This window comes from Suricata suricatta, chromosome 10, assembly GCF_006229205.1.
Source record: "Suricata suricatta isolate VVHF042 chromosome 10, meerkat_22Aug2017_6uvM2_HiC, whole genome shotgun sequence".
In the NCBI taxonomy this organism is placed as follows: Eukaryota; Metazoa; Chordata; class Mammalia; order Carnivora; family Herpestidae; genus Suricata; species Suricata suricatta.
Genome location: NC_043709.1, coordinates 119,828,639 through 119,852,961, shown reverse-complemented (window position 1 = coordinate 119,852,961; position 24,323 = coordinate 119,828,639). Strand labels below are relative to the sequence as shown.

Sequence of the window (24,323 nt, the reverse complement as noted above, 5' to 3'; positions counted from 1 at the left end):
TAAATCAGCACTAGGGAGGTACTGTCCAACACAACAGTTAGCACTACTGTATGATAACATGAAAGTCATTACGAGAGTAAATATAAACACTAAGTGTTCTCATCACAAGAACAAAACTTTTTTCATTCTCTTATTGTTGTATCTGCAGGAGATGACAGATGTTAACTAAATTTATTGCCATGGTCATTTCACAATACATAGAGGTCAAGTAACTGTACTATTCACTTTGAGCTTACACAGTACTGTGTGTTAATTAGAGCCTAATAAAACTGGGGAAAGGAACGGCAAAGAGTTATAAACATTATTAAATTTTATTAACAAAAACTTTGTACATTTTCTTTAATACATGTGGAATTTTACATCTAGGTAAAATAACAACACATTCAAAATTTACCATTTATACAAATTGTTACAGAATAACAACCAGTGGGTTAAATAAGTAAAATAAACCACACCGATTTTTTTAATTATCTACAAAAGATTTGACTTTCTTTAAAATTCCCCTGAACATATAAAAATAAATTAATTTTACTTTGCAATTAAATCTACCAATTAGAAATATTACAAATCAAAATAGCAATGTTATCTTATGAATTTTTCACAATACAAAACAGATTCACAAAACCTTATTTACAGAAATGAGGTAAGAACTGTGCAATGTTTAACCAAGAGACATATTGCAGAATTAACATGTTCTTCCAGCTAAGTACACAGTGGAGGTCTAATTACAGCTGGGTCTTTTCCACTAATAATTCACACATCTGAGAACAGTCAGTGATTACATCCCCGATTGTTTAATCTCTACTCTGCCGTACCGTCACCCCAGGGTGTGGCACCCCAAGTGTAAGGACTGTAAACACAGAAACCACCTGTTTCAGGGACTGCAGTTGTTTGCTTTGTTTTGAAATCACTGTCAGTCAATGGGACGTTGTTTAAATTACAAAAAAAAAAAATACAACCTTACCAAATCCAGTCATTTTTCTTGTGACTCATTAGTGGATAAACACCCAGGTAATAGTTTTGCCTGAGCTATCTACAGTGGCATAGAAAGTTTTCAGTCAAGGCAGAAGCAAGGGGAAGGCTGCTGTGTGACACCGACGGCCCCCACCACTCACAGGACTGACGACGCTCAGGCTCGGCTGTCCAGAGCCGCTTCAACACGACGACGGAGGTACGAACAGGCACTTGATTCAGGCCAAACCCTACCAGCAGTTTCCAGAGCGGCCCCTCATTCTGAAAGAAATCTTTCACTCTGAATTGATCTGGTTCCCCCAGCAGCCTTAGAACTCACTTAACTCAAAATATGAGTAGTTAACTTTAAAATATGAGTAGGTCTTAGCACTTAAAAGAAAAAAAGTGTTTAGCAAAAGAAAATTACCTTTAGCAGAAGCAGACATTACCATCCTAACTCGATTACCAAAATTTGCCAAATCCCATCATAAAGAAAATTTTTATAACAAAGATTGCCAAGTCCCAGTTGATGACCTATTAATTTGCAATATTTAACCAATAAAACTCCAATAGAAGAAATTGGACAGTTCCTTAAAATTTGTCTTAAGATCAGATTCACAGAGCAAGCATACTGTAACCCAAACAAAAGACTGTATTTCATATTCCAACTTGTACAACAAAATCAAAGTTTATAAATGGAACAAGTCTTTAGTTTTGCTGTTCATCTCTCCAATTTTAACAAAATGAGTTGTGCACCAACTATATTAAATTTCTCTTAGGTTGATAAATTCATTGCATGTAAATTATTTTACTGACAAAAGTTAGTTATTAAATTTTTTTTCAAAGTTCAAAAAAATCTGGGGTGAGGGATGGGGGGTATGGGAAATCCATTTCAGTGCAACAAAGCAACAAGAAAATTAATCAAAGCCTTACAAGAATGTCCTTGTGGCAATTAATCCACTGTTGTGCAGTTCATTTCTTGTCGCATTTCTTCATAGGTGTAGGAGAGCTGCAATGGCAGCCAGATGAAGTGCTAGAGCAGCAGGCGAGGTGATTTCTAGAGGTTTCTCGAGTGTCAACTTTTCTCTTGAGTGACGGGCCCAGTTTTATCACTAAGTCTCTGCAGTTAAACAAAAGCAAAGGCGTTAGCTCAATGAATTTGTGGCCCACACTTGAGGTAACCTTCTCTTAAATTGGAATTAAAATTGAGATAAATGGTGGTGCATATGGTTATTCCATTTTTTTTCTACAAGCTGGCATGACTACCTCTCAGCACAGTAGAAAGATATGAATTTACTGGTAAACATGATCAGTTGCTTTATATTAACTTCAGCAGGATACAAAGACAGAAGTGCCCATCTGAAGACCAGAACTCATAGAGAATGGATGTAAAAATCCCCCAAATTGACTTTTTCCACAAAAGTAGTAACATGGTGTTGTAGAAAATAAACTAAGAAGATCATAGGTTCTGATCCCCCATGTCTTATTTATCCCTAAGCTTTAATCTTTGAATCCCCTTTTATTAACCTATAAAAAAAATTTTAAAGTCTTCAAAGACTGAAATCACATATACTATTGTGTCTAATGGAGATACCTAGCACATAGTAGCGTACTCAGAAATATTATTTCCTGGGGTGCCTGGGTGGCTCAGTCATTTAAGCGGCTGACTTCCGCTCAGGTCATGATCTCATGGTTCATGGGTTCAAGCCCTACATCGGGCTCTGTGCTGACAGCTCAGAGCCTGGAGCCTGCTTCAGATTCTGTGTTTCCCTCTCTTGCTGCCCCTCTCCCACTCACACTCTGTGTCTCCCTCTCTCAAAAATAAACATTTAAAAAAATTTTTACGGGCACCTGCATGGCTCAGTTGGTTAAGCATCTGACTTTGGCTCAGGTCATGATCTCACAGTTTGTGGGTTCAAGCCCCACATCAGGTTCTGTGCTGACAGCTCAGAGCCTGGAGCCTGCTTCCAGATTCTGTATCCCGCTCTCTCTCTGCCCCTCCCCCACTTGTACTCTGTCTCTGTCTCAAAAATGAATAATAAAACTATTAAAAAAAATTTTTAAATTTTAAATTATTTCCCAGCCTTGCTTTTCTCCCATTAGGTAATTAATACTGCTTATTTTCCTTATTTACTATTGTGGTTTTTCCATTATATTAAAACCAAAAGGCTTTCCATTAAAATATGCATTCCTGGACAGCTCAGGAAAGGGCGGCTTGTAAACCCAGGCGCATCTCACTTTGGTGCACCTCACTTTATTGTGTCCCCCAAACTGAAGGTCTATGGAAATGCTGGGTTAAGCGAGCCTATTGGTGCTATTTTCCCAAAAGCATTTGCTCAATTCATATCTCTATGTCACATTTTAGTAATTCTTGCAGTATTTCAAGCTTTCTCATTATTATTGTAATTGTTATGGGGATCTGTGATCAGTGATTACAACTAGCCAAAAAGCTCAGATGATAGCACTTTTTCAGCAATAAAAAGCATTTTCTACTTAAGGTATGTACTTTGTTCTTTTAGACATAATGCTACCGCACACTTAACAGACTACAATACAGTGTAAACGTAAGTTTTATACGCCCTGGGAAGCAAAACAATTCATTTGACTTGCTTTGTTATTGTTACAGTACTTGCTTCATTGCAGTGGTAATGGTGGCACCTGAACTCGCACTATCTTCAAGGTATGCCTGTAATTTGCTTTTTAACACAAGAAAAAACTGAGAAAGGAAAAAAAGGCCTAAGAAGTTCCTACATGAATAGAGAATCACTAAAATTTCCCATGCCTGTGAAACACTGGCAAGGTGACGAGCTTGGTGATAATGACAGTATTCACCATCAGGAAGTCAGAGAAACAGTGAGGCAAACAAAGGCACCGGAGAGTTGATGAAAACCAATAATCCCGTATTTTGAACCAACTCGAGTTAACTAAATACAAACTACAGCTTCTGAGAACTAACAGCACAGTACACAGCAAGCCTTCAAAGTGACGGAGAAGAGCAAACGCGGTGACTTTCCGCACTGGCATCTGCCAAGTGTCCCACCTCATGGCGTCCCCCTTCCTTCTCCTGCCGTCCAGTCTCCATTCTCTATCCCAGGATCTTTCCTCTAACATGGTTCTGCCCTGAACTCGAATCTATGGGAAACATTTACACTCCAGTAAAGTAGACCTAATAGAAGGGGAGAATTAATAGAAAGAAACAGCCTTAAACTATGTGCTACTCTATGAATAGTATACTTTTCCTGCATCCAGTGTTTTTAATGTTTTTTATTTATTTTAGAGAGACAGAGATAGACAGCGTGAGCAGTGGAGGGTCAGAGAGAGAGGGAGACACAGAATCAGAAGCAGGCTCCAGGCTCTGAGCTAGCTGTCAGCACAGAGTCTGATGCGGGACTCAAACCCACGAACCATTGAGATCATGACCTGAGCCGAAGTCGGATGCTTAACCGACTGAGCCACCCAGACGCCCCCCCTGCGTCCATTTTTAATTTATCTTAATGTGTATAGTGAAAGGGTAAGATGCTATCACTTAAATGAAACTAATAAAAAATTTAAATTCCATTACAAATGTGATTATCATTTACTTTCTTTTTAAAATTAATCTGGCAGAATAACTTTAGGAGTGCCCTAAAATTTGTATATTAATTTTATTATAAATGTAGTTCAGTTTTAGAAAGTTCCTTGAAGCAAAACAATAAAAATATTCCAAAATTATCTAGACTGGCTTTATAATTACAGATTAATTAGACAAAGATCTTCAAAAAAACTTCAACTTTTATCTTTTGAATGGACTGCCCCATACCACTTACTATGACTAAAATACATTTTCATTTTCAAATTACTAAATTATAAAATATCCTTCAAACCATATGCACAAATTTAAACCAATATACTTAGGGGATATATAAATTGGCTTGGGTCCTTCACGTTTACACTACCCAGCTGCTGAAACAACTGGCTTTAAGATTAAATTATCAGGGGAATAATACCTTTAAGGAAAACTCAGAGAGAAAAAAAGCTAGAGACAGTCATCTCTGATTAATCAATAAAATTCTTCTAATTATCTCACTAGACATGACAGCGCAAAGGTACTCACCGTGACTTTCTGGCTTGCGTTATCGCCGTGGATGGTGAGGAACGGGTTGGTGGTGGTGGGGTGGAGGGGCGGGGCCTGAGCGCCTGCGAGCAGGTTGTTAATCGGTATCTGCGCTGGCCCGGGCATCTGGAGCTGCTGCAGCTCAGGCTGGTGGTGCTGCTGGTGGTGGTGCTGCTGCATTAACTGATACAGAAGGGCCTGATGTTGTTCCTTAGGTAAGAACATGTGCGAGAAGGTGAGTTCCCGGGCATGGGATTCAGCAGGTAGTAAAGCCTGACTTTTCTATTTTCTTCTTTGCTTTAGAAAATATTAGATATTTAAATATAGGCCACATTCAAACTACTAAGAAAGGAAACAAGCATCTTATCCAGAAAAATACACTGCACTAGCTAATAACCATCTGTTATAAAATGTCTATGTTATTAGTAAAATGGCTTATTTTCAAAACAGGGCAAACAAATATAGGAGAGCTCTCTTCAAATTAGGTTATCTATGACAGTGCAGGGCGGCGGCGGCACAGAGGTCACAAGTTTCTGTACTGACTTTAGAATGTGGGCCATTCTCATTCCCAACTCTCGGAGCTTAAAGTCATTTTTAAAGTTCTCATTCACGTCAACAAAGAGTGCTTTCTTGGTGTAGTTATGAGACTATTCTTTGCAGCAAATATGTATTTAATTTCTCGAGTGTTTTACTATGTGCCAGCCAATGTTTTGAGACATATCAGTGGAGGGGGGAAATAAATCTCTGTCCTCTGTGGCTTAGCCTGGGGGGTGGGGGGTGAGACAAACAAAAATGTTAGGATGTGCTTACTAGCAAGGATCGGGTGAAGAGCAGTGTAAGACGGTGCAGTGGGGCTGGAAGTCTGGAACAGACTGGTCAGGGCGGTTCTCACTTGGACAAGGACTTGGAGGCCCGCAGGGGATCCACTGTGTGGGTGTGGGGGGAGGGAGGGAATGGCCGGGGCTGTGGGGCCACGTGGGGGCACATCCAGCGTGATCAGGGACCAGCAAGGAGCCTGGGGGCAGGCCGGAGACACGTGAACCAGCAGGAGACCGAGGGAAAATGAGAGCCTCATGGTGGCAGGCCACCTGCAGGCCATGAACACTTGGGCGTTTCCTCAAAGTAATACGGGAAGCCAGAGGGCGGTTTCGAACCGAGGAGTGATGCAATCTGACTTGGGACTTTTTGATGGATTCAGTGTGAGGCATCAGACAAGAATGAAGGACTGTGAGGTTTTTGGCTTGAGCTACGGCAAGTATGGTGCTGGCTCTGGCTAAGGTAGGTAAAACCGCCGGTGGAGCAGGTTTGTAATAGTTTAGCAGCGCGGTGTGGGACAGGTTATGCTTAAAATGCCCGTTAACATATCCAAGTGGAGGTCTCAAGTAAGCAGCTGGGTACAGGAGTCTGAAATTGCAGAGAGGGCCTGCGCTGAAGAGGGAACAATCCACACAGATTTACAGCTGGAATGGAGGACAGTATTCAAAGTTCTTTGACTGGAGGAGGAGATCATTGAAATTCTAGGATACTCTCAAAATGAGAGGCTGAGGTGAGAAGCAAGACCCAAGAAAGGAAGCTAAAAAGGAATGAAGGGTCAGGTAGGGATAAGACAAAGAGAATGTGGTATCCTGAAGGCTAAGGAGGAGAGAGTGATCAACTCTGTTGAAGGCTGTTGCCAGATCAAGTAGGAAGAACAACTGTCCAGGGACTCGGCAGCACAGGCCATCTGAGAGGACACAGCAAGCACAACACCAGGGCAGCCACTGGTGGGGTTGGGGGACCGGCCAAGCAAGAGTTTTTCTTAAAATGAGAGAAGTGAGTATGCCTTAAAGTAAAATGTGATGGACAGATAAAGAGATGTCACCCCACAACGCTGGTCGACAAAGAGAAGGTAGCGTTTAAACCACTTCAGTTCTTGTGGCCTCTGAGCAACAGCGTGCTAAAACCTCCTCATGAACCACGTTCTAGAAACGAGACTTATAATCGTGATTAACAGGAAGAATTCCCAATAAACTGAATTTTAGTATTTCACATTAAAATGAGAAAGAGATAAGAAAACAAGACCACATTGTGGTGTAACCATTGGAGAAGAATTTATATACAATCTATCTTTATACCACCATAAGAAAGGTAACAGTGAAAATAATGATCCAGAATCGAAACAAATGTTTTAAATATATTTTTGACTAAAGCAAAAAAGTGGGTAGATAAATTTTATTTTTTTTTAATTTTATTTATTTTTGAGAGACAGAGACAGCATGAGCAGGGGAGGGTCAGAGAGAAAGGGAGACACAGAATCTGAAGCAGGCTCCAGGCTCTGAGCTGTCAGCACAGAACCTGATGCGGGGCTTGAACCCACGAATCGTGAGATCATGACCTGAGCCGAAGCCGGACACTTAACCAACTGAGCCACCCAGGTGCCCTGATAAATTTTATTTTCAAAGATTTTATTTATTTTTCAGAAGATTAAAAAAAATTTTTAAGTTTCTTTAGAGATAGAGCGTGTGCACACGAGTGGGGAAGGGTCAGAGAGCTAGAGAGAGAGGGAGAGAATCCCAAGCAGGCTCTGTGCTGACAGCACAGGGCTCAAACCCACGAATCTTGAGATCATAATCTGAGCCGAACTCAGATGCTTAACTGACGGAACTGCCCAGGAACCCCACCTTTTTCTTTATAAGCAGGCTTTACGCTCAGCACAGAGCCCAAGGCAAGCCTTGAACTCACAAATCCAAGATCAAGACCTGACCTGAGATCAAGAGTCTGATGATTAACAGACTGAGCCCCCCAGATACCTCCCCACTCCACCCCCACAGCAGACACATTTTTGAAAGAAATTCTAAACAAAGGCTGAAATTCTGAGTTCATAAATAGTGCATTCTCCAAGCAGTCCAGGTCAACGAAGCCCGCTAGGGAAACAGAGTTGGACAGAGTCACTGAGCACATCTAACCCCGTCTCCCTTTAAGTTTATGACTGCACAGAGCAAGAGTGTCCTTGTGTGGGAGCCACAAGCTTCCAATCTTTTTCTTTTTTTAGGATTTTATTTTTAAGTAAATCTCTGCACCCAACACAGGGCTCAAACTTACAACCCCAAGATCAAAAGTCATATGCTCTACCGACTGGGCCGGCCAGGCACACACCCCTACTTCCAATCTTAGTTCTTCCTCTCTTGTTCAAGATTCCTATTCCACATCTTCTTCTCTCTCCTCTAACCACCAATACTCTTATCTCCCTCAGCTGATACCTTTACTTACAATTCTAATTTTAAAAATTAGAAACATTACAAGTGGTTTCCTCAGCATCCTATTATAAAGACCCTGACAGCTGCTCTGCCTGCCCTCTTCCTACGGCGGAGAGCCGCCCTCCTCTCCTGCCCCCCCTCTCCTCTCTGAAGGACTTTGCTGCTCCGTTATCCTTCCTCCTCCTGCACCAGGAATCTTCCCACCAACATATGTGCCGTCGTATTCAAAATAAACAGAAACTTCCCCTTAGACCGTGTCTTTCTTCCATAGCTGCCCCCCCCTTTTTTAAGAGAGACAGAGAGAGAGAGAGAGAGAGAGAGAGAGAGAGAGAGAGAGCGAGCACACATGTGTACGAGTGAGCAGGAGAGAGCAGAGGGAAGAGAATCCTAAGCTTGATCTTCCGACTGTGAGACCATGGCCTGAGCCGAAATCAAGACTTGGAGACACTGAGACAACGGAGCCTCCCAGGTGCCTCATCTTTATTTATTTATTTATTTATTTATTTATTTATTTATTTATTTATTTATTTATTTTGCAGTAACGTGTCTGGCCTTGCTGGTGCTGCATCTCCACTTCCTCTCCTGCCGTTTTCCCTTGAATTGTTCAATGAGGTTTTTACTTCTCACCGAAACCACAACGGGTAAAAACCTCTAGACAGCCAAATCCAGTGGTCAGTTCTTGTCCTCCCAGGTGCATCTTACACAGCCGAGTCTTCCCTTTGTTCAGAAATGTGTGTTTCTGCATCGCCCTTGGACTCCAGACTCCTACAACTGTGCAGTCCACATCCCACCTGCATATCTAACCAGACATGGCAAACCTGGTACGTCTGTAACAGAACTTGTTTTCTCTGCAAAGCCTGTTGCTCCTCTGAGTCTTCCAAGTCTCAGGAAACCCCAGCTGTTTAGGACTCTTCTTTACCTTGAATGTCTGACAAACGGGTCTTGTTGGTTCTATCTTCAAAATACACAATCCCCGACAGTCTCCCGCCCACATGCTGTTTTAAGGCACGACATCTCTGTGAGCTACTCTGACAGCATCCCTGTTTCTTCTTCTGCCCGTCTCCCCTCCCAACACATACAGCTATACTAACCTTTTAAAAATGTGAATGGTTACGTCACTGTTCTGTTCATATCCTCCAATTAATTTTTTAAAATAATCCTCAAAAGTGAGGATAGATGCAACAAGATTTTAAACGTTGAGGTAATTATTAAAACTAGATGGGGTGCCTGGGTGGCTCAGTCGGTTGGGCCTCCGACTTCGGCTCAGGTCAGATCTCACGTTTGTGGGTTCGAGCCCCGCATCGGGCTCTGTGCTGACAGCTAGCTCAGAGCCTGGAGCCTGCTTCTGGTTCTGTGTCTCCTTCTCTCTCTGCCCCTCCCCCTCTCATGCTCTGTCTCTCTCTGTATCAAAAATAAATATAAAAAAAAACATTAAAAAAAACCTAGATGATTAATATACTATATACTATTTTGATACATCTTACAATTTCCACAATAGAAAAGCTTTAAAAAAATCACCAATGGCTTTTCATCATATCTAACATCTAAATTTCCTGCCACAGACAGCCAAACACGGCCAGCCTCTCCCTCAGCCTGCACTCACGCTGGCCTTCTTTCCCGTGTTCAAAACATAAGCACGTGTGTCCTTTCACAACTGTCTCTCTTCCATTCCTCCATGTCAAAAATTCACGCTCCTTCAACCGTTATTCAGGTCTGTCCTCAAGAGTCACATATGTGAAGAGGCAAGACTCTCCTGTGTAGAAAGGCCCCCGGCCCACAGTTCCGCTGTCCCCTTATCGGCCTGATTTTTCTTCTCAGTACCTCACTACCAAAAATACACCTGTAGTTGCTGTCCATCCCCACTGTCGGAACGAAACTCCACGGGAACACAAAGTGGTGTGTATCGCCACGTCACCGGGGCCTACAAGAGGACCACAGTGCACGGTCTAATATTTGTAAATGAATCGATGACGATGTCACCCCAGGTGCCGCAGATTATACCAGGTGGCAAGACAAACTATTTCGTGTGACGCATCCCATAACGCTGTTCACAAAGGGGGACAACCTAGACCCACACTGAACATCTATTACAACTTGGGTCACTTGCTCCTAATAAAAAATCAAGTATTATCAAAACGCAGAACTTACTGGCGTGAGCTGCTGAGAATTTAACAACTGCTGAAACTGCTGTTGGTGAAGGAATATCTGTCTTTGCTGGTCAGACAGTAATCCTAGTCCTGAGGCACTGAAAAACGATTACAATGCTTACTTTCCGAGAGACAGCTTTAATGGTTTTCAACATGTAAAATGAAAGACAACTTTACAATTCGACCTTCAGTAAGTTAGCAAAGTCAAATTTTTAAATACGACATTTTCTGATCACAAAATCCTATACAAATTTCTTATTTCCCTTTCTCTCTGTTTACAGATAAACAAGCATTCACACTGTCAAGACACATTTTTTCCTTTGTATTATAAACCAAGAAGGCACTAAGTATTTTATGGAATAGAAATTTAAATGTGTTTATAATGTAATAATTTTTACTTATTTAAGGTAACCCATACTAAGTAACACATACGTAAAACAAAGAAAAAATTCCAACTACTAATTGACTTGACCTAACCTTTTTTAATGGTCCCAATGGTCAGTAAAATTAAGCACCAATCAAAAGGGAGCCAGAAGAAATAGATTACTAGTATCCACTGCAATCCATTTTAAAATGGTTTACTCCTCAAAAGTGTGTTCGATAAAACATGGCTTTAGTCTCCTTATTTTGAAGTCAAATGAAATTCCAGTACAATGAAAGAGTTTCACTCACTGGAAATTCAAATATTTGACCTTCATCCGGTACCAAAAGCTTTGGTTATAAAGCTCACAAAATGCATAGTTGAGTTTTACAAAATCAGTATTCATGTGATCTTCGTTATCATACTGTTCTTCTTCATAATTTATGATACATGAAGGTATGGTTAAGGGGACAAAGGTACAAGGGGAGAGAACACAGATCAAGAATGAAACTTTTAGCACAGAATATATTTAATGCTTTGCTACTAACAGTGACTGAATTTTGTTTTAATCTGAATTACTTAAGTTTCAGAAACAAATAGTTCTCAGGATAATACACTTGGTCTAGAAGTTTGCTGGATTTTAATTTCTTAGTCTGTATCTACAAGAAGCCCGTTATAAATCCCACACTAAAGTCTGGTGCACTGGTATTACATTGCACTGAAAAACCCAAAGGATACTGAAGTGAGTTTCTTACCTGTTAGTCAGTGTGGCTGGCATTGGATGTGTTGCACTAGGTGGTACAGGTGTGTGGGTGAGGGGGGCGGGGTTCTGTGATATTGTGACAGGGGTCTGAATAACCCCATTTAAAGCTCCTACAATGCCATTAATTGCCAGTTGGTTACCTGGCAAAGCTCCAATTATTCCACCCACTCCAGGCACTGCAGGAATGGTGGATGTTACGGTCTGCATTCCACTAGCCAGGGCCCCCACTGTCACACCATTGACCTGCTGAACTCCACTAACGCCCGCGCCCGGCTGCGCTGGACTCTGCCCAGCGGGAGGTGGGGTAGAGAGAGCAGAAGAGCTGCTGGTGCTCTGTCCACTGGAGGTCAAGTCCTAGTGTAAGGAAGGACAGAGACTTCAGTTAGGAGGAGCGCAGTAAAACCATTTAAAATCATTTTAAACCATTTAATATGATCTATGACTGTTCATAAGAAAAACACAGAAATGAAACTAACCACACCCAAATTACCTGATTTAACACAGGAAGAGAATTATCAGGTAAGAAGCTGTTTCCTAGATGAGGGCTCTTACTGCTGTTCAAGGAATCAGTAGTAGGAGCTAGAATAATAAAAGACAAAAAGAAACCTATTTACCCTGTTCAATTGCATCATGTGTAAGATTAAAGGCTTATCTAAAAAGCTTATCCTGAAGCTCACATTAAAAACACTTAAGTATTAAGTCTTGCTATTTCTAATACTTGTTTAAATGGAAAAATCTATAACTCTATTGAATACTATGGCTTTAAGTCAATAGAGATCATTACATATTTAAATAACTTATCATTAAATTGTGTACTAAAGAAGTCAGAGCAAATTCAAGTCGATCACTTAACAGATTCTTCACACTCTCTGAGAACAGGCTCCCAGTCCTTTTCTTCACAGAACTGGTAACCAGTGATTATTCACTTATTATAAAAAAGATAGTGATAGTCTATCCTACTTTCCTTGGATACAAAATATAAATATTTTCACACTTACCATTCTGTGCTGAAAACGCATGCATTTGATGAGATGGACTAGGATTTGTCGTTATTGTTGGAAAAGGCACTGAGAGCTGTGCATTCAGTAACTGAAGCCGTTCTTTTTTGGCTGTCAAGTTTTTAATCTGTTCTTCTAATCTTCGATTTTCAACTTGAAGTTGGTGTAATGACTTCAGCATTCCTAAAACTAGCAAACATTTGGATGGCATTAATAAGGACAAGTTCCCACACACGACTAAATATTTTACAAACCAAAGCTTCAGTAACTTTAGAAAATAAGTTAGGGGGGCCTGGGTGGCTCAGTCGGTTAAGCGTCCGGCTTCAGCTCAGGTCATGATCTCACGGTTCATGGGTTCGAGCCCCGCGTCGGGCTCTGTGCTGACAGCTCAGAGCCTGGAGCCTGCTTCAGATTCTGTGCCTCCCTCTCTCTCTGACCCTCCCTTGCTCATGTTGTCTCTCTCTGTCTCTCAAAAATAAATTTAAAAAAAAAAGAAAAGAAAAGAAAAGAAGTTAAAATAGGAGAGTGGAAATTCTGTAAAGCATTTGTAAATTACTAGGTTTTATTTCTAAATGTATATGTAGATAGAAATATACCATGATATATATGTGTGTATAGATGCATAGGATAGTGGTCCTAGATAATACCTACTGGAAACTTCGTTGCCACATATCAAAAAACCACACCCACCTGGTTCAGGTAATTTCCGTTTCTCAAAGAAAAATGATAGGAACATTTTATTCTCACCAAAATAAAACCCTAATTAAAAAGGCAAAGTGCCTGCCAACATTTTTCATCCAAATCAGATTTAAGATGGGAGAGAATCCCTCCACCATCCTTCACCACAATAAAGAGCACAAGTGAGTGTGAGCCGCCCGGCCTGCTGCTGCCCAGGTCGCCCAGCAGGGAGCAGTGTGCGCGCGCCGCAGCCCACACTCACGGCTCCCAGAGAAAGGCCGGTTCCATCCTGCCTCGTCACCTCAAATACAGTTTCAATCCCCTCCACAACTCAGACGTCTCAACTGACAACACAGAGGAGTTATGCATGGGTGATGGACACTTTAAAAGTTCTGTGTACATATTAAAAGTTGTATTTGTTTAACATGCCCTCGGGGCCTTCCGAAGACACAACTGTACTGGGGAGACGTATATGGTCATTTCCCAAGGATTTAACTTTTATCCCTCCTCTTCAAGATCCCACAAAGGAACCCTTAGTGTACCCAAATGAGATGCAATGAGACTAAGCTGAACCTGTCCTCCAGCTATCATGTTTAAAGGATTATCCCGGCATGAATTTCCTCACAATTAGCATTTTTTGTCAAGGCACCATTCATATTAAAAAAAAAAGAAACCCAGTTTATGGCACTTGTCTACTAATAATAAGCAAAGTGTTTTGTTTTGATATAATAAAGCAGCAAAAGTCTATATCCCCAAATGATAATAAAAAATCGTCTATTTTTTCCCCAAAAGAATATATATCCTTAACACTAGTCCAGCTTCTCCAAGCTAACCATCACTTACAGGAACTTTGTTTTTTTGTTTTTTTTTTCACCCATGGCCCTCCGGAATACTTAACATTGGAAATACTAAGTGTGTGTGTGTGTGTGTGTGTGTGTGTGTGTGTGTGTGTGTGTGTGTGTATGTGTGTGTGTGTAATACAATAAGTGAATAATATATAACAGAAGAAAATTGTACGTAATTTAGTAATCCTTATTCCTGCTCATCTAAATTGTAAAATTAGGAAGACAGCTCCCATACGTGACTATATGCATTTGTAAAATTGAATTCTCCAGCAGTAAAGCAAGTTTTCTTCCAACAAGCGCAGAGAAAATACAACTCACGCGTTTTAGTAAAATGTGAAAACTGGTGAAGAACAAAATACCAATGTTAAAATAATTCAAAACAGTAACAATAACCACTGAACAGATCACTAGCTCATAGCTTACTATGAGCTAGGCAATGCTCTTCACATTTTTTATGCCATTTAATCCTAAGAGCAATGCTACGATATAGGTACATTATTCTTCCCATTCTACAAATGGGAGATTAAAACGCACTGACATTAAGAAATTTGCCCAAGATCATATTGTTAATAACAGGTAAGGAGAAGTTCGGTAGGAAAACTGTAGAGTCCCTATTAAGCCACCACTCTATACCTTCTCCCCATACTATAGAAAGCCTATTTCATAATTTCACTGCTACTCCTGATGAAGTGTGACTGCTGCATCTATTGATCTGTCTGTCCATCCATCTTTCTTTAAAGACAGGAGAAGAATACTTACTGTCACTCGGAGTACCCTGTTCTAGTAAAAACTGCTGGCCTTCACTCCACTGCCTCTCCAAAAGCTGCTCGATGCTGGCTGCTACCGGAGGCAGGTTTTCCAAGCTGCTGTTGACTGGCTGATCGTAGCGAATCTGTAAGCTGCTTACAGGAGATCTGTTGAAAATATTAACTCTCAGGTTAAACAGCAAGAGAGTGCATTCACACTTCCTACCTAACGCCGGCCCTTTTCCTGTACAAGTTTTCTAACTCTAGGCTGCCTGTGCTGGAAGAATGATAAAACCATAATCCACCTTAAAATTGAGTAATTACCATTCTTCCTCCCAAATTATAAAATCACGGGAATGGCTGGCTATACTCAGTAATTAAAAACCACGAGAACACGTAAGCACAACACCAATAATCTCTGAAATAAGCTGTAGAAGAACTTGATACAGCTTTAGACAAAAGGGGCAAAGATAGTATTAGAAAACTTTAAAATAATTAGCCAGAAAAGAAGAGTTCCACCATTCTGCTTTAATATGCGAAACATCAGAGGAACACTGTACAATAATAACATAGAAAGCATTTTAATACACAATGAACAGAATCTCAAATATCAGTAAAGAGAAATTTTTAAGGATTTTGAAGGAGCCTTTTGTTTTAAAGTCAAAAACACTATTTTCTATTATTGTCAGGATTAAAGAGCATCAGCAAGACCAAAGTAAATTTTTATTTGAGCCCTTTACACATATTTTACTAAAATATCTTAGACCTGTACTTCAAACGGTAATGTCTTTCAAAGCAAATATTACTTATGTTAAGATAAATTCATAAGGTTCTCTCATCCACTTTCTGTTTTAAACTAGTAAACATGCCCATTTCTGGTATCCAGCCTCTACGCTAACATAAGACATTAGTAAAGGGCTTTGGAGTTTCCAAAGTGTTTCCCCATAATCATCTCGTATGATCTTCAGAACAACCTGGTGAGAAGTCCAAAGTGTGGCTTATCGTTTCCATTTCTATAGGAGAAAACCAGATGGGGCTTTAGTGACTTGTCCAAAGATACACTGCTGGTAAACGGCAGGGCTGGGGTACAACTCGGGTCTCCTAACAGCCCGCTCATGTTCTGCCCCTGCTTCAATATGCTTCTCTACAAAAATCTCTTTGAAGAACAAGTTAGACAAATGAGGTTTTTTATTCCATACGTAAACATCATGTGCTATATATAGTTGACCATCCCCCTCCAAATAACACATTATGCCAGGATAATTTAGGCTATTACATGTCAGGCTGATTTTTAAAGGGTAATATAAAGTTGGAAATATATGCTAAAAATAATTTAGTATAATTATTTGAAATTCCATTTAGCTAATGAAAAACTAAGAACTATTATGCTAAGCAAAACAGTACTAAGGAATCTTGCACAATTTCTGGGTAGTTGCTAGGGTATTTTCGGAGGAACACGGAAATGCTTCCTCCACTAAACATATGAACGAAAGTCCATTAGTTTTCTACTTTGAAAAGAAGAATAAAACAGTGCAGAAGCAATCACAGCATAAAATCACAGATTAGTCCATGGATGTTACCATTGTGTGCTTCAGATTCCTAATTTCAAAAGAAGGAATATTTTATTTCCTATAGAGCTCAATTAGAAAAAATACTACTACTTTTAGGTCATTCAAGAATTTTGTACGAAAAGACACTAACTAGTGGTGCCACTGGAAAACAGGAAAATTCGAGGTTACCGAAGTAATCCACTGATAAAAATGCTCCTTAATAGACATTACCGATACATGAGCAATACAGCAACATGATACTACCAGTACCATCACATAAAAATTTTAATTTTCAATAGAATGTTTAGGTTCATATAGTTGAAAATTTTTAATCTCTCAGATTTGAAAAAAGACACCAGAATGGGCTCTTCCCTCCTTCTGTTCTCCATTCTCACCCAGTCTAACCATGCTTGAGGCACAGTTTACAAAATTAGAGAGCAGAGAAAAGACAACCTAGAAGAAGATATATAAGTTGAAAGTGGGATATAATTAATAAAAAAAGAGAGCTACAGACTACAGTTTGGCTGTTTTCTATAAACTGGCCCAATATTCCCTTGAACAGAAGATGTGGGCACTTAGACTGTACTTAGGAAAATCCAACCATTTCAGTAGAACTCGGCAAAGAGAGTCCTGAGTTCTTTATCTCCTATCAGAGATATTTAAGGCACCTAAGTTCTTTCACAGCACATCTAGGACAATTTTACAGAATGGTATAATACATTTATCATACTTTGATTCAGATAATTTTAGGAACTAGAGGGATTTTATTTTATTTAGCTTATTATTTTTAGCAATCTCTACACCTAATGTGCGGCTCAAACTCTCAACCCTGATATCAAGAGTCACATGCTCTTCTGACTGAGCTAATCAGGAGGTCCAAGAAGTAGAGGGAATGCAGAAATGAGCCCCGAGAACTAGGGACCAGAGATGAAAGGGTTCAAGTGTACTACCTACGAGAGAGCTAAAACTGGAGCCCAAAGTTGAAAGCCTTGAATCTGTAGCTTCAAGGGGCTTTAACCAAAAGGAATCAGCCAAATTAATGTGTTTAATAGTACCGGTAGCTAAATATACAAATGATAAAAACAAGAGAGTTCAAATACATTGGCAATCTAAAAAAAGGTAGGTCTCTCTAAAAGCTGAAAATCTAACCACGTGTGTAAATTAATATTCAAATTAATTGAGAATCATTTTTCTTGACTGTCCAGACACGTTTCTTATCTACAGAATGCTTTTACAGCCTCACAAATGTGTGCTCTGATAGGAGATAAAGAAGTCTCCAAATCTCCAAAGGGCTCCTGCGCCCCGCCCTGCAGAGCCCATGGTGCTTACCGCGGTGAGAGACTTCCCCGGGGTGAGCTTCCTCTGCCCGCCAGGCCGCGGCCATTGTCTGCCAGATCTTGATCTGCAGGGTAAATATTTCATAGCTGATAAAGTGACTCTCACTAGATAAGAGGTTTTAAGCTCTTGCCCTGATTTTCCCTAAAAGCTACATAAAACCTTTACCACTACTTTGCAGTTACTCTGAAAGTAGATCTAGTATGTTGCTAGTTCAGAATTGCTGAACTGTGGCATGTAAGGCGTTGTCCCTACACGTTTTTGTGGGTGTAGAAGGCCATGGATTATGTTCCGTTCTTTCATTCCTTTCAATTTTACAGCACAGAAGCGTGGTTTGCATTTGCAGTACCCTCCCCTCAGCCACTTTTAATTTCTACGGTTAAAGTAATGAATCACAGCTGTGGACAGCTAATCTGTATGCTTATCACAGCAAATCCTTATGCTTTGTATTTTTTAACACTTTGTATCCCAAGACAAGTCATAAAACACATAGTGCACTACATAAAGCCACACACCATAACTAAGACTACACATCTTCCATGGATCCTCGCACCAAGAATTAAGTTAAATATAACTCTAAAGATTTAAATTGACAAAAACGAGTAGGAAGATAGCATTCTGTACTTAAAAGGAAAAAATTAATTTCTTCAAAATAAGTCGTAGGTAACACCAAATGTCTGTGCTTGAAAAGTAACTTGCATTTCCCTACAGTCAGTTCCTTATAGAATCACCCTAGCGGGCCTCTTTCAAGGTTGTCCTCCCCTTATTCTGAGTCAGGTAACCTCTGACCTGAAAGGGTAAAGACATGACTGATCCATTCTTGGTGAACTGCTAAACCCATTCCCTTCCCCCAAACAGGCATGACTACTTGGACATGTCAACAAATCCTTAAGGATGGAATGAAACAAAGCAAATCCAGTGGCTCATTAAAACAGTACAAGAGGCAAATGCTACAAAATGTCAACTGGTAAAAATTCACAGGATTACTAAACACTGTAGAAATTCTCTACCAGGATTTTTTTTTAAAAACCAAGTTTGTGTAATGCAATTTCATGAATTATGCAAATAAAGGTTTAGGCTATTCACAGAAAAGCCCAGTGTTATGTTACTTCCATTGCACAGAACTGAGAACTGAACACATCAATCACAAAAGTCACCGGAGACATTGTTGCGTTCCTGCCTGCTGAAGGCTCTGCTCAAACATTTACATTTCAGACAGTAACTAGGAGCACACCACTATTTTGCAGCACAGCACACTATTTACTTCCAACTGTGACTCTGTTGGTTGGGGGTAGAGGCTTGGGGGCGGCCACAATCCTGTATTAACCACACCTTTAGACTCTTCAAAAAAAATGAGCCAAAGGCAGGGATGGGGGTGGGGGATTTACACAGGGGGAGAGTTTAAAAATTCTTGAAAACTTACCTGTTTGATTGTTTTCTGATTGAACTATAAGAGCTGCCATTGATGAATTTGGATTTAATCTATTGCCATACATATGAGACGGTGCCTGGCTAAGAGAAGATCCAGACAGGGTATTTGCCTAAATGAAAAGATTTACAAAGATAAATGAATTGTATTAGAAAATATCTTCATGCTCTTCCTCCTAACAGACCTAGTAACTATTTTCTCTAGCCTAAGAATATAAGCAAACATTCCTGACTTTCTAAAGAGCAAATTCTATTCTTTCTTGTTTTACCATTCCAACATTTCAATTTTTGAAAAATTACATAATTCCAAATTAAAAAAAATAATAAAGACTGGTGCACTCAAAGCTCACTATGCTAACTTTAATTTCAAAGTATCTAGTCACTAACAAAACCCAGTGGCATGGTAACCATGTGAACATATGACCAATTTTTTAATCTTATTACAAAATAAAGGCAGGTAGACAACAGATGTCTAACAAATACTTCAGTCCCTTACCTCACAGGCTGGCTAAGGAGGTCAAAAGGGCCAATTTCTACTGTTAGTATTTTAACTATACAGAGCTATATTTCCATCGCTTAACTCTGTCATTAGTAAAACCTGCACACTATTCTGTTACTTCCTATTTTGATAGACTTGGAAGCCTGCTGCTTTTTCTGTTTTGTTTTGTTTTTATTTTAAAAGAAAGCAAACAGGCATCACAAGTATGTTTTCTATACAATGCAGAGCTCAACGAATCACAGCTTTGCCCTGACCCCATATAAGGCACTGTCTTTTTGGCAGGAGGCCAGCTCCACTAACTGAAGGGCTGGTCCAAAGTTTGTAATTCATTCATGTTGCTAACCACAATTCTGAGGGCCTCTCCTGGGACTTGTGCCAAACAAGGGAAAATGAACCCTTAAACAGATGAAGCTACGGAGGCTGGCCAAAGTCTTGCGTAATCCAATGTAATAAAAATGCCTTCTTTGATGTGAATACTTTCTCCCACTTTCTAAGAATATTATAACCTTAAAATGTGGCATTTGGGGAGCAAATCTCTTGTACACAAAATACTGTTACTCAAAGAAGGCTATTATTACTAGCCTGAATACTGTTCAGATTTAACATCACCAGAGATTTTAAAGTAGACTTCTTATTCTTTTTCATGAATGAAATTAAACTTAACCTTTTATAAAATGAAATTATCGTACAGTTATTTCAGAACAGAATTCTGGAAAAGAATTTCAAAGGACTGAAGCATTCTAATATAAAGAAGCTAAATAATAGCAGAACAAAAGATGTGGGACGTTCTGCCATGTACAACTACACACAAGAGACCAAGACATGTCAACACAATAGTTATAAAAAGCAAAATATTACAGAAAAAAAACCGAGTTTCTGGAAAGATTCAGACCCTGATATTATATATGGCTTGTACCAACTTACTGGGCATGAAAGCTGGACTTTACAATTCACAGAAACAGTCTGTGAGGTAGAAACCTGTCCTCGCTTTCCATTGTTTCAAAGGGTACATTTCCTACCTAGTACATTCTTTAATGTCTAATTTCTGGGTTTCATTTTTCCTCTTATTAAAGATGTGTATCCAATGCCAATAAATTTATACTATAAAGTCTTGTTTAACAATCAACTAGCCCTCAGTAAAAGGCAAGTCATTAATTTTAACTTCAATTAGTAGTACAGCATACTAAAATATAAAATTCATAAATGGAAGTATAGCTAAGTTTTTTGGTTTATTTCTTACATCTTGGCTACTCATAAAATAACTGAGGATAAGAAAAATCACCAAACAGACAACAGAAAGACCAGATGTTACTAGTCCCATGTGTTAGCTACTCAGGTACCTTATACCTAAAAATATTCTTTGGTGAGCCAATTTGCTGTTATGCTAGATATAATTCTAAAAATATCAACTTAGCATATAAAAGATTAGAAGTGGGAAATCAATTAGAAAGAGGAAGAAAAGTCCCTTCCTGAGACAGTTGCTGGTAGCAGGAGCTAACAGCTGACAGTAAGAGAAGAAAGAAGAGGAGTGAGGCGGTGCTCAAAGAACACGGACGTCTAGATGCCTTACGTGTGCATCTTGGCCTTCTGGCTCCCTGTCCCCTGCAGTCATCCATTGCGGTTGAAATGTAACTAATATTATACCAGTTTGGTTATCAGTTTCATGAGCTTAGTCTCTTGATGGGAATCAAAAGATCCTATTCCAATCAGAAATATACTTTTTCGGGAAGAGTTCTTTCTGCAAGAGCTTTATATTTATCTTTAGTAGCTTCCAATTTTTTGATATAGTCTTCAAATTATCTTAGTTTTTCACACATTAGGCCCACCATACTAGACAATCAAATTGCAGAGCAGGACTGCATAATAACTGCTTTGCATAATGATATCCTCAAGAAGAACATAAATCATCTTTAGCATAATTCCAAAAGAAGAAATCAGATATTTTATAAAGGTGGCAGGCAAAAGTAAAATTAATAATAAAATAAAAATTTACAATGGGAATACATTTTTCATTATCCTAAATGACCAATGTCCCAAATTCCTTGAATGAGTAAAAAACCACCTGGTAGTTTGTTTTTAAAAAATTACATTTATTAAAACCAGAAATTTTGGAATGAGGTGAAAAGTTATTTATCAGGTAGCATTTTGTGGTGTATTAAAACATATAAACCACTCTACATTAAATCTCATTAGTATCATTTTAAGCTAAAACAAGACTTATGCATCCACAAATGTCTGACATTGCTTAGTCAATACTTCTGAAATGACGTTTAGAATGGTTAATGTTGGGTGCCCATGATAAGCCTGTTGCCACCTCTGGCACCACAAAAGCCTCACTGATCTAGTGGAAAGACCCTACAACTCAGTAGCAAGGAGAAGGGTGAGTGAGGTGGGCAGGGGCAACTTACTTACTGAGGAAAGCATACATACAAGGTTGGGCATTTTGTAAACTCAATTTCGGTTGTCTTTAACAAGTGAAAGCACTAAGATTCTGGGGGAAGGGAGAAAATCCATGTGAACCTAAAGAAATATTGGTAAAGAAACATAAACGACACTTGAAAGCTTTAATTATAAGAGAAATCTGGAATAAAGGAAACAACATATACATACTTCTCCCACAGCATACTTTAGATGTGAGTTTTTAAAAGTGCATCAAAAGTCAACTACTAATAAGTCTACTTCAAAAGAGCTGGTATAATAAAGACTGCCAATTCTTCTTGGAGAGAAGTACCTACCTTAGGACATTTCCATTTTATCTTGCCCAAGAAAGGGGAAGTGCTACTAGGGACAGAGATCCCTCTTAATCTACTGGCACTATAAGAACAGGATTTGTTAGCTCTGGGGAGGCTGAAGGAAGGAAATCCAAGATATATGTGAACTCTAGTACTTTTGCAACTTTTCTATATACTGTATATCTATTATTATTTCAAAGTCAGTCGGCGGCGGGGGGGCCTGGATGGCTCAGTCAGTTAAACAACCTACTCTTGATCTCAGCTCGGGTCATGATCTCGGTACTGACAGTGCAAAGGCTGCTTGGGATTCTCTCTCTCCCTCTCTGCCCCTCCCTTGCTCATATACACACCCTCACTTGCTCTCTCTCTCCCCGTAAAATAAAACAAAAACAAAATTAGAAGTTAAAACAAAAAAATATAAGATAAACTAGTTAATAGTGTCCCGCTGAAATCATATCATCTAATCAACATGTGAAAATAGGTGTTAGATTAGATCAAGATAAAAATATTTAATAAATATTATAAGTTCATATTGCCATAATATGCTTTTTTAAGGTTTATTTATTTATGGGGGAGGGAGGGAGAGAGAGAGAGAGAAAGGAGAGAATATCCCATGCCATCTCTGTGTTCCCTAACTCAACATGGGGCTTGATCTGACGAAGTGAGATCATGACTTATGTTGAAACCAAGCAGTCAGACACTTAACCCACAGAGCCACCCATGCGCCCCCGTGCCCGGGATAAACTTCTGCATTAACTTCCAATATATGGTATCTCAGAGTTTTTTGTTCCTTCCCCAAGATTAGCTGAAAGGAACTGCTTCCACTCAAGATGTTATAAGGCTTTTATTCTAATAATCTGGTTAAAGCCTCACTAAGAGAAGAATAACTATTTTACAAGATGGACCCAAAGATAAGTAGAGGAAGAATAAATTGAATAATTATTGAGGTAAATTTAAGCTAGTTTGGGAAAAAAAAATATGTTTAGGTGCCTGAGGCCAAGAACCCTAAGCAAACTTAAAATAAGTTATACTAAAACACCTAGAAAGATACACAGATCCCTACCAAGGCAGTATTCAAACTCAAAGCAAATCAAAGAAATTTAGTATTTCCTAGGTAGACTTACAGACCATATTAAAACATTAATAAGATTAAAATGACATTTCATGGCACAAAAACAGACACATAGACCAATGGAATAGAATAGAGAACCCAGAACTGGGCCCACAAATATATGGCCAATTAATTTTTGACAAAGCAGGAAAGAGCATCCGATGGAAAAAAGACTGCCTCTTTAGCAGGTGGTGCTGGGAGAACTGGACAGCAACATGCAGAGGAATGAAACTAGACCACTTTCTTATACCATACACAAAAATAAACTCAAAATGGCTGAAGGACCTGAATGTGAGACAGGAAACCATCAAAACCCTCGAGGAGAAAGTAGGAAACAGCCTCCTTGACCTCAACCACAGCAATTTCCTACTCGACACATCCCCAAAGGAAAGGGAAATGAAAGCAAAAATGAACTATTGAAACCTCATCAATATAAAAAGCTTCTGCACTGAAAAGGAAACAATCAAGAAAACTAATAGGCAACTGACAGAATGGGAAAAGACAGTTGCAAATGACATATCAGAGAAAGGGCTAGTATCCAAAATCTACAAGGAACTCACCAAACTCCACAACCGACAAATGAATAACCCAGTGAAGAAATGGGCAGAAGTCATAAACAGACACTTCTCCAAAGAGGACATCCAGATGGCCTACAGGCACATGAAATGATGCTCAACGTCACTCATCACCAGGGAAACACAAATCAAAACCACACTGAGATACCACCTCACGCCAGTCAGAGTGGCTAAAATGAACAAATCAAGAGACTACAAATGCTGCCGAGGATGTGGAGAGACGGGCACTCTCCTACACTGTTGGTGGGAATGTAAACTGGTGCAGCTGCTCTGGA

General features: G+C 39.5%; 1 protein-coding gene across 13 annotated transcripts in view; it reads right to left on the bottom strand.

The window, feature by feature from the left end:
• Positions 1 to 292: 292 nt before the first annotated feature.
• Positions 293 to 24,323, bottom strand: part of MLLT10 (MLLT10 histone lysine methyltransferase DOT1L cofactor) — a 235,419-nt gene continuing 211,388 nt past the window's right edge. For 11 of the 13 annotated variants that reach the window (XM_029953345.1, XM_029953343.1, XM_029953347.1 and 8 more), the window contains 9 exons: positions 19,127 to 19,244; positions 17,698 to 17,770; positions 14,832 to 14,986; positions 12,550 to 12,738; positions 12,042 to 12,130; positions 11,544 to 11,905; positions 10,429 to 10,525; positions 5,045 to 5,254; positions 293 to 2,071 (listed from right to left, as the gene is read on the bottom strand). In XM_029953345.1, coding sequence (XP_029809205.1) covers positions 2,027 to 2,071; positions 5,045 to 5,254; positions 10,429 to 10,525; positions 11,544 to 11,905; positions 12,042 to 12,130; positions 12,550 to 12,738; positions 14,832 to 14,986; positions 17,698 to 17,770; positions 19,127 to 19,244 — 1,338 coding nt within the window. In that variant the 3' untranslated portion in view covers positions 293 to 2,026. Of the gene's footprint in view, positions 2,072 to 5,044; positions 5,255 to 10,428; positions 10,526 to 11,099; positions 11,906 to 12,041; positions 12,131 to 12,549; positions 12,739 to 14,831; positions 14,987 to 17,697; positions 17,771 to 19,126; positions 19,245 to 24,323 lie in introns of those variants that run through there. The other 2 variants (XM_029953353.1, XR_003914122.1) reach the window with 2 other exon arrangements.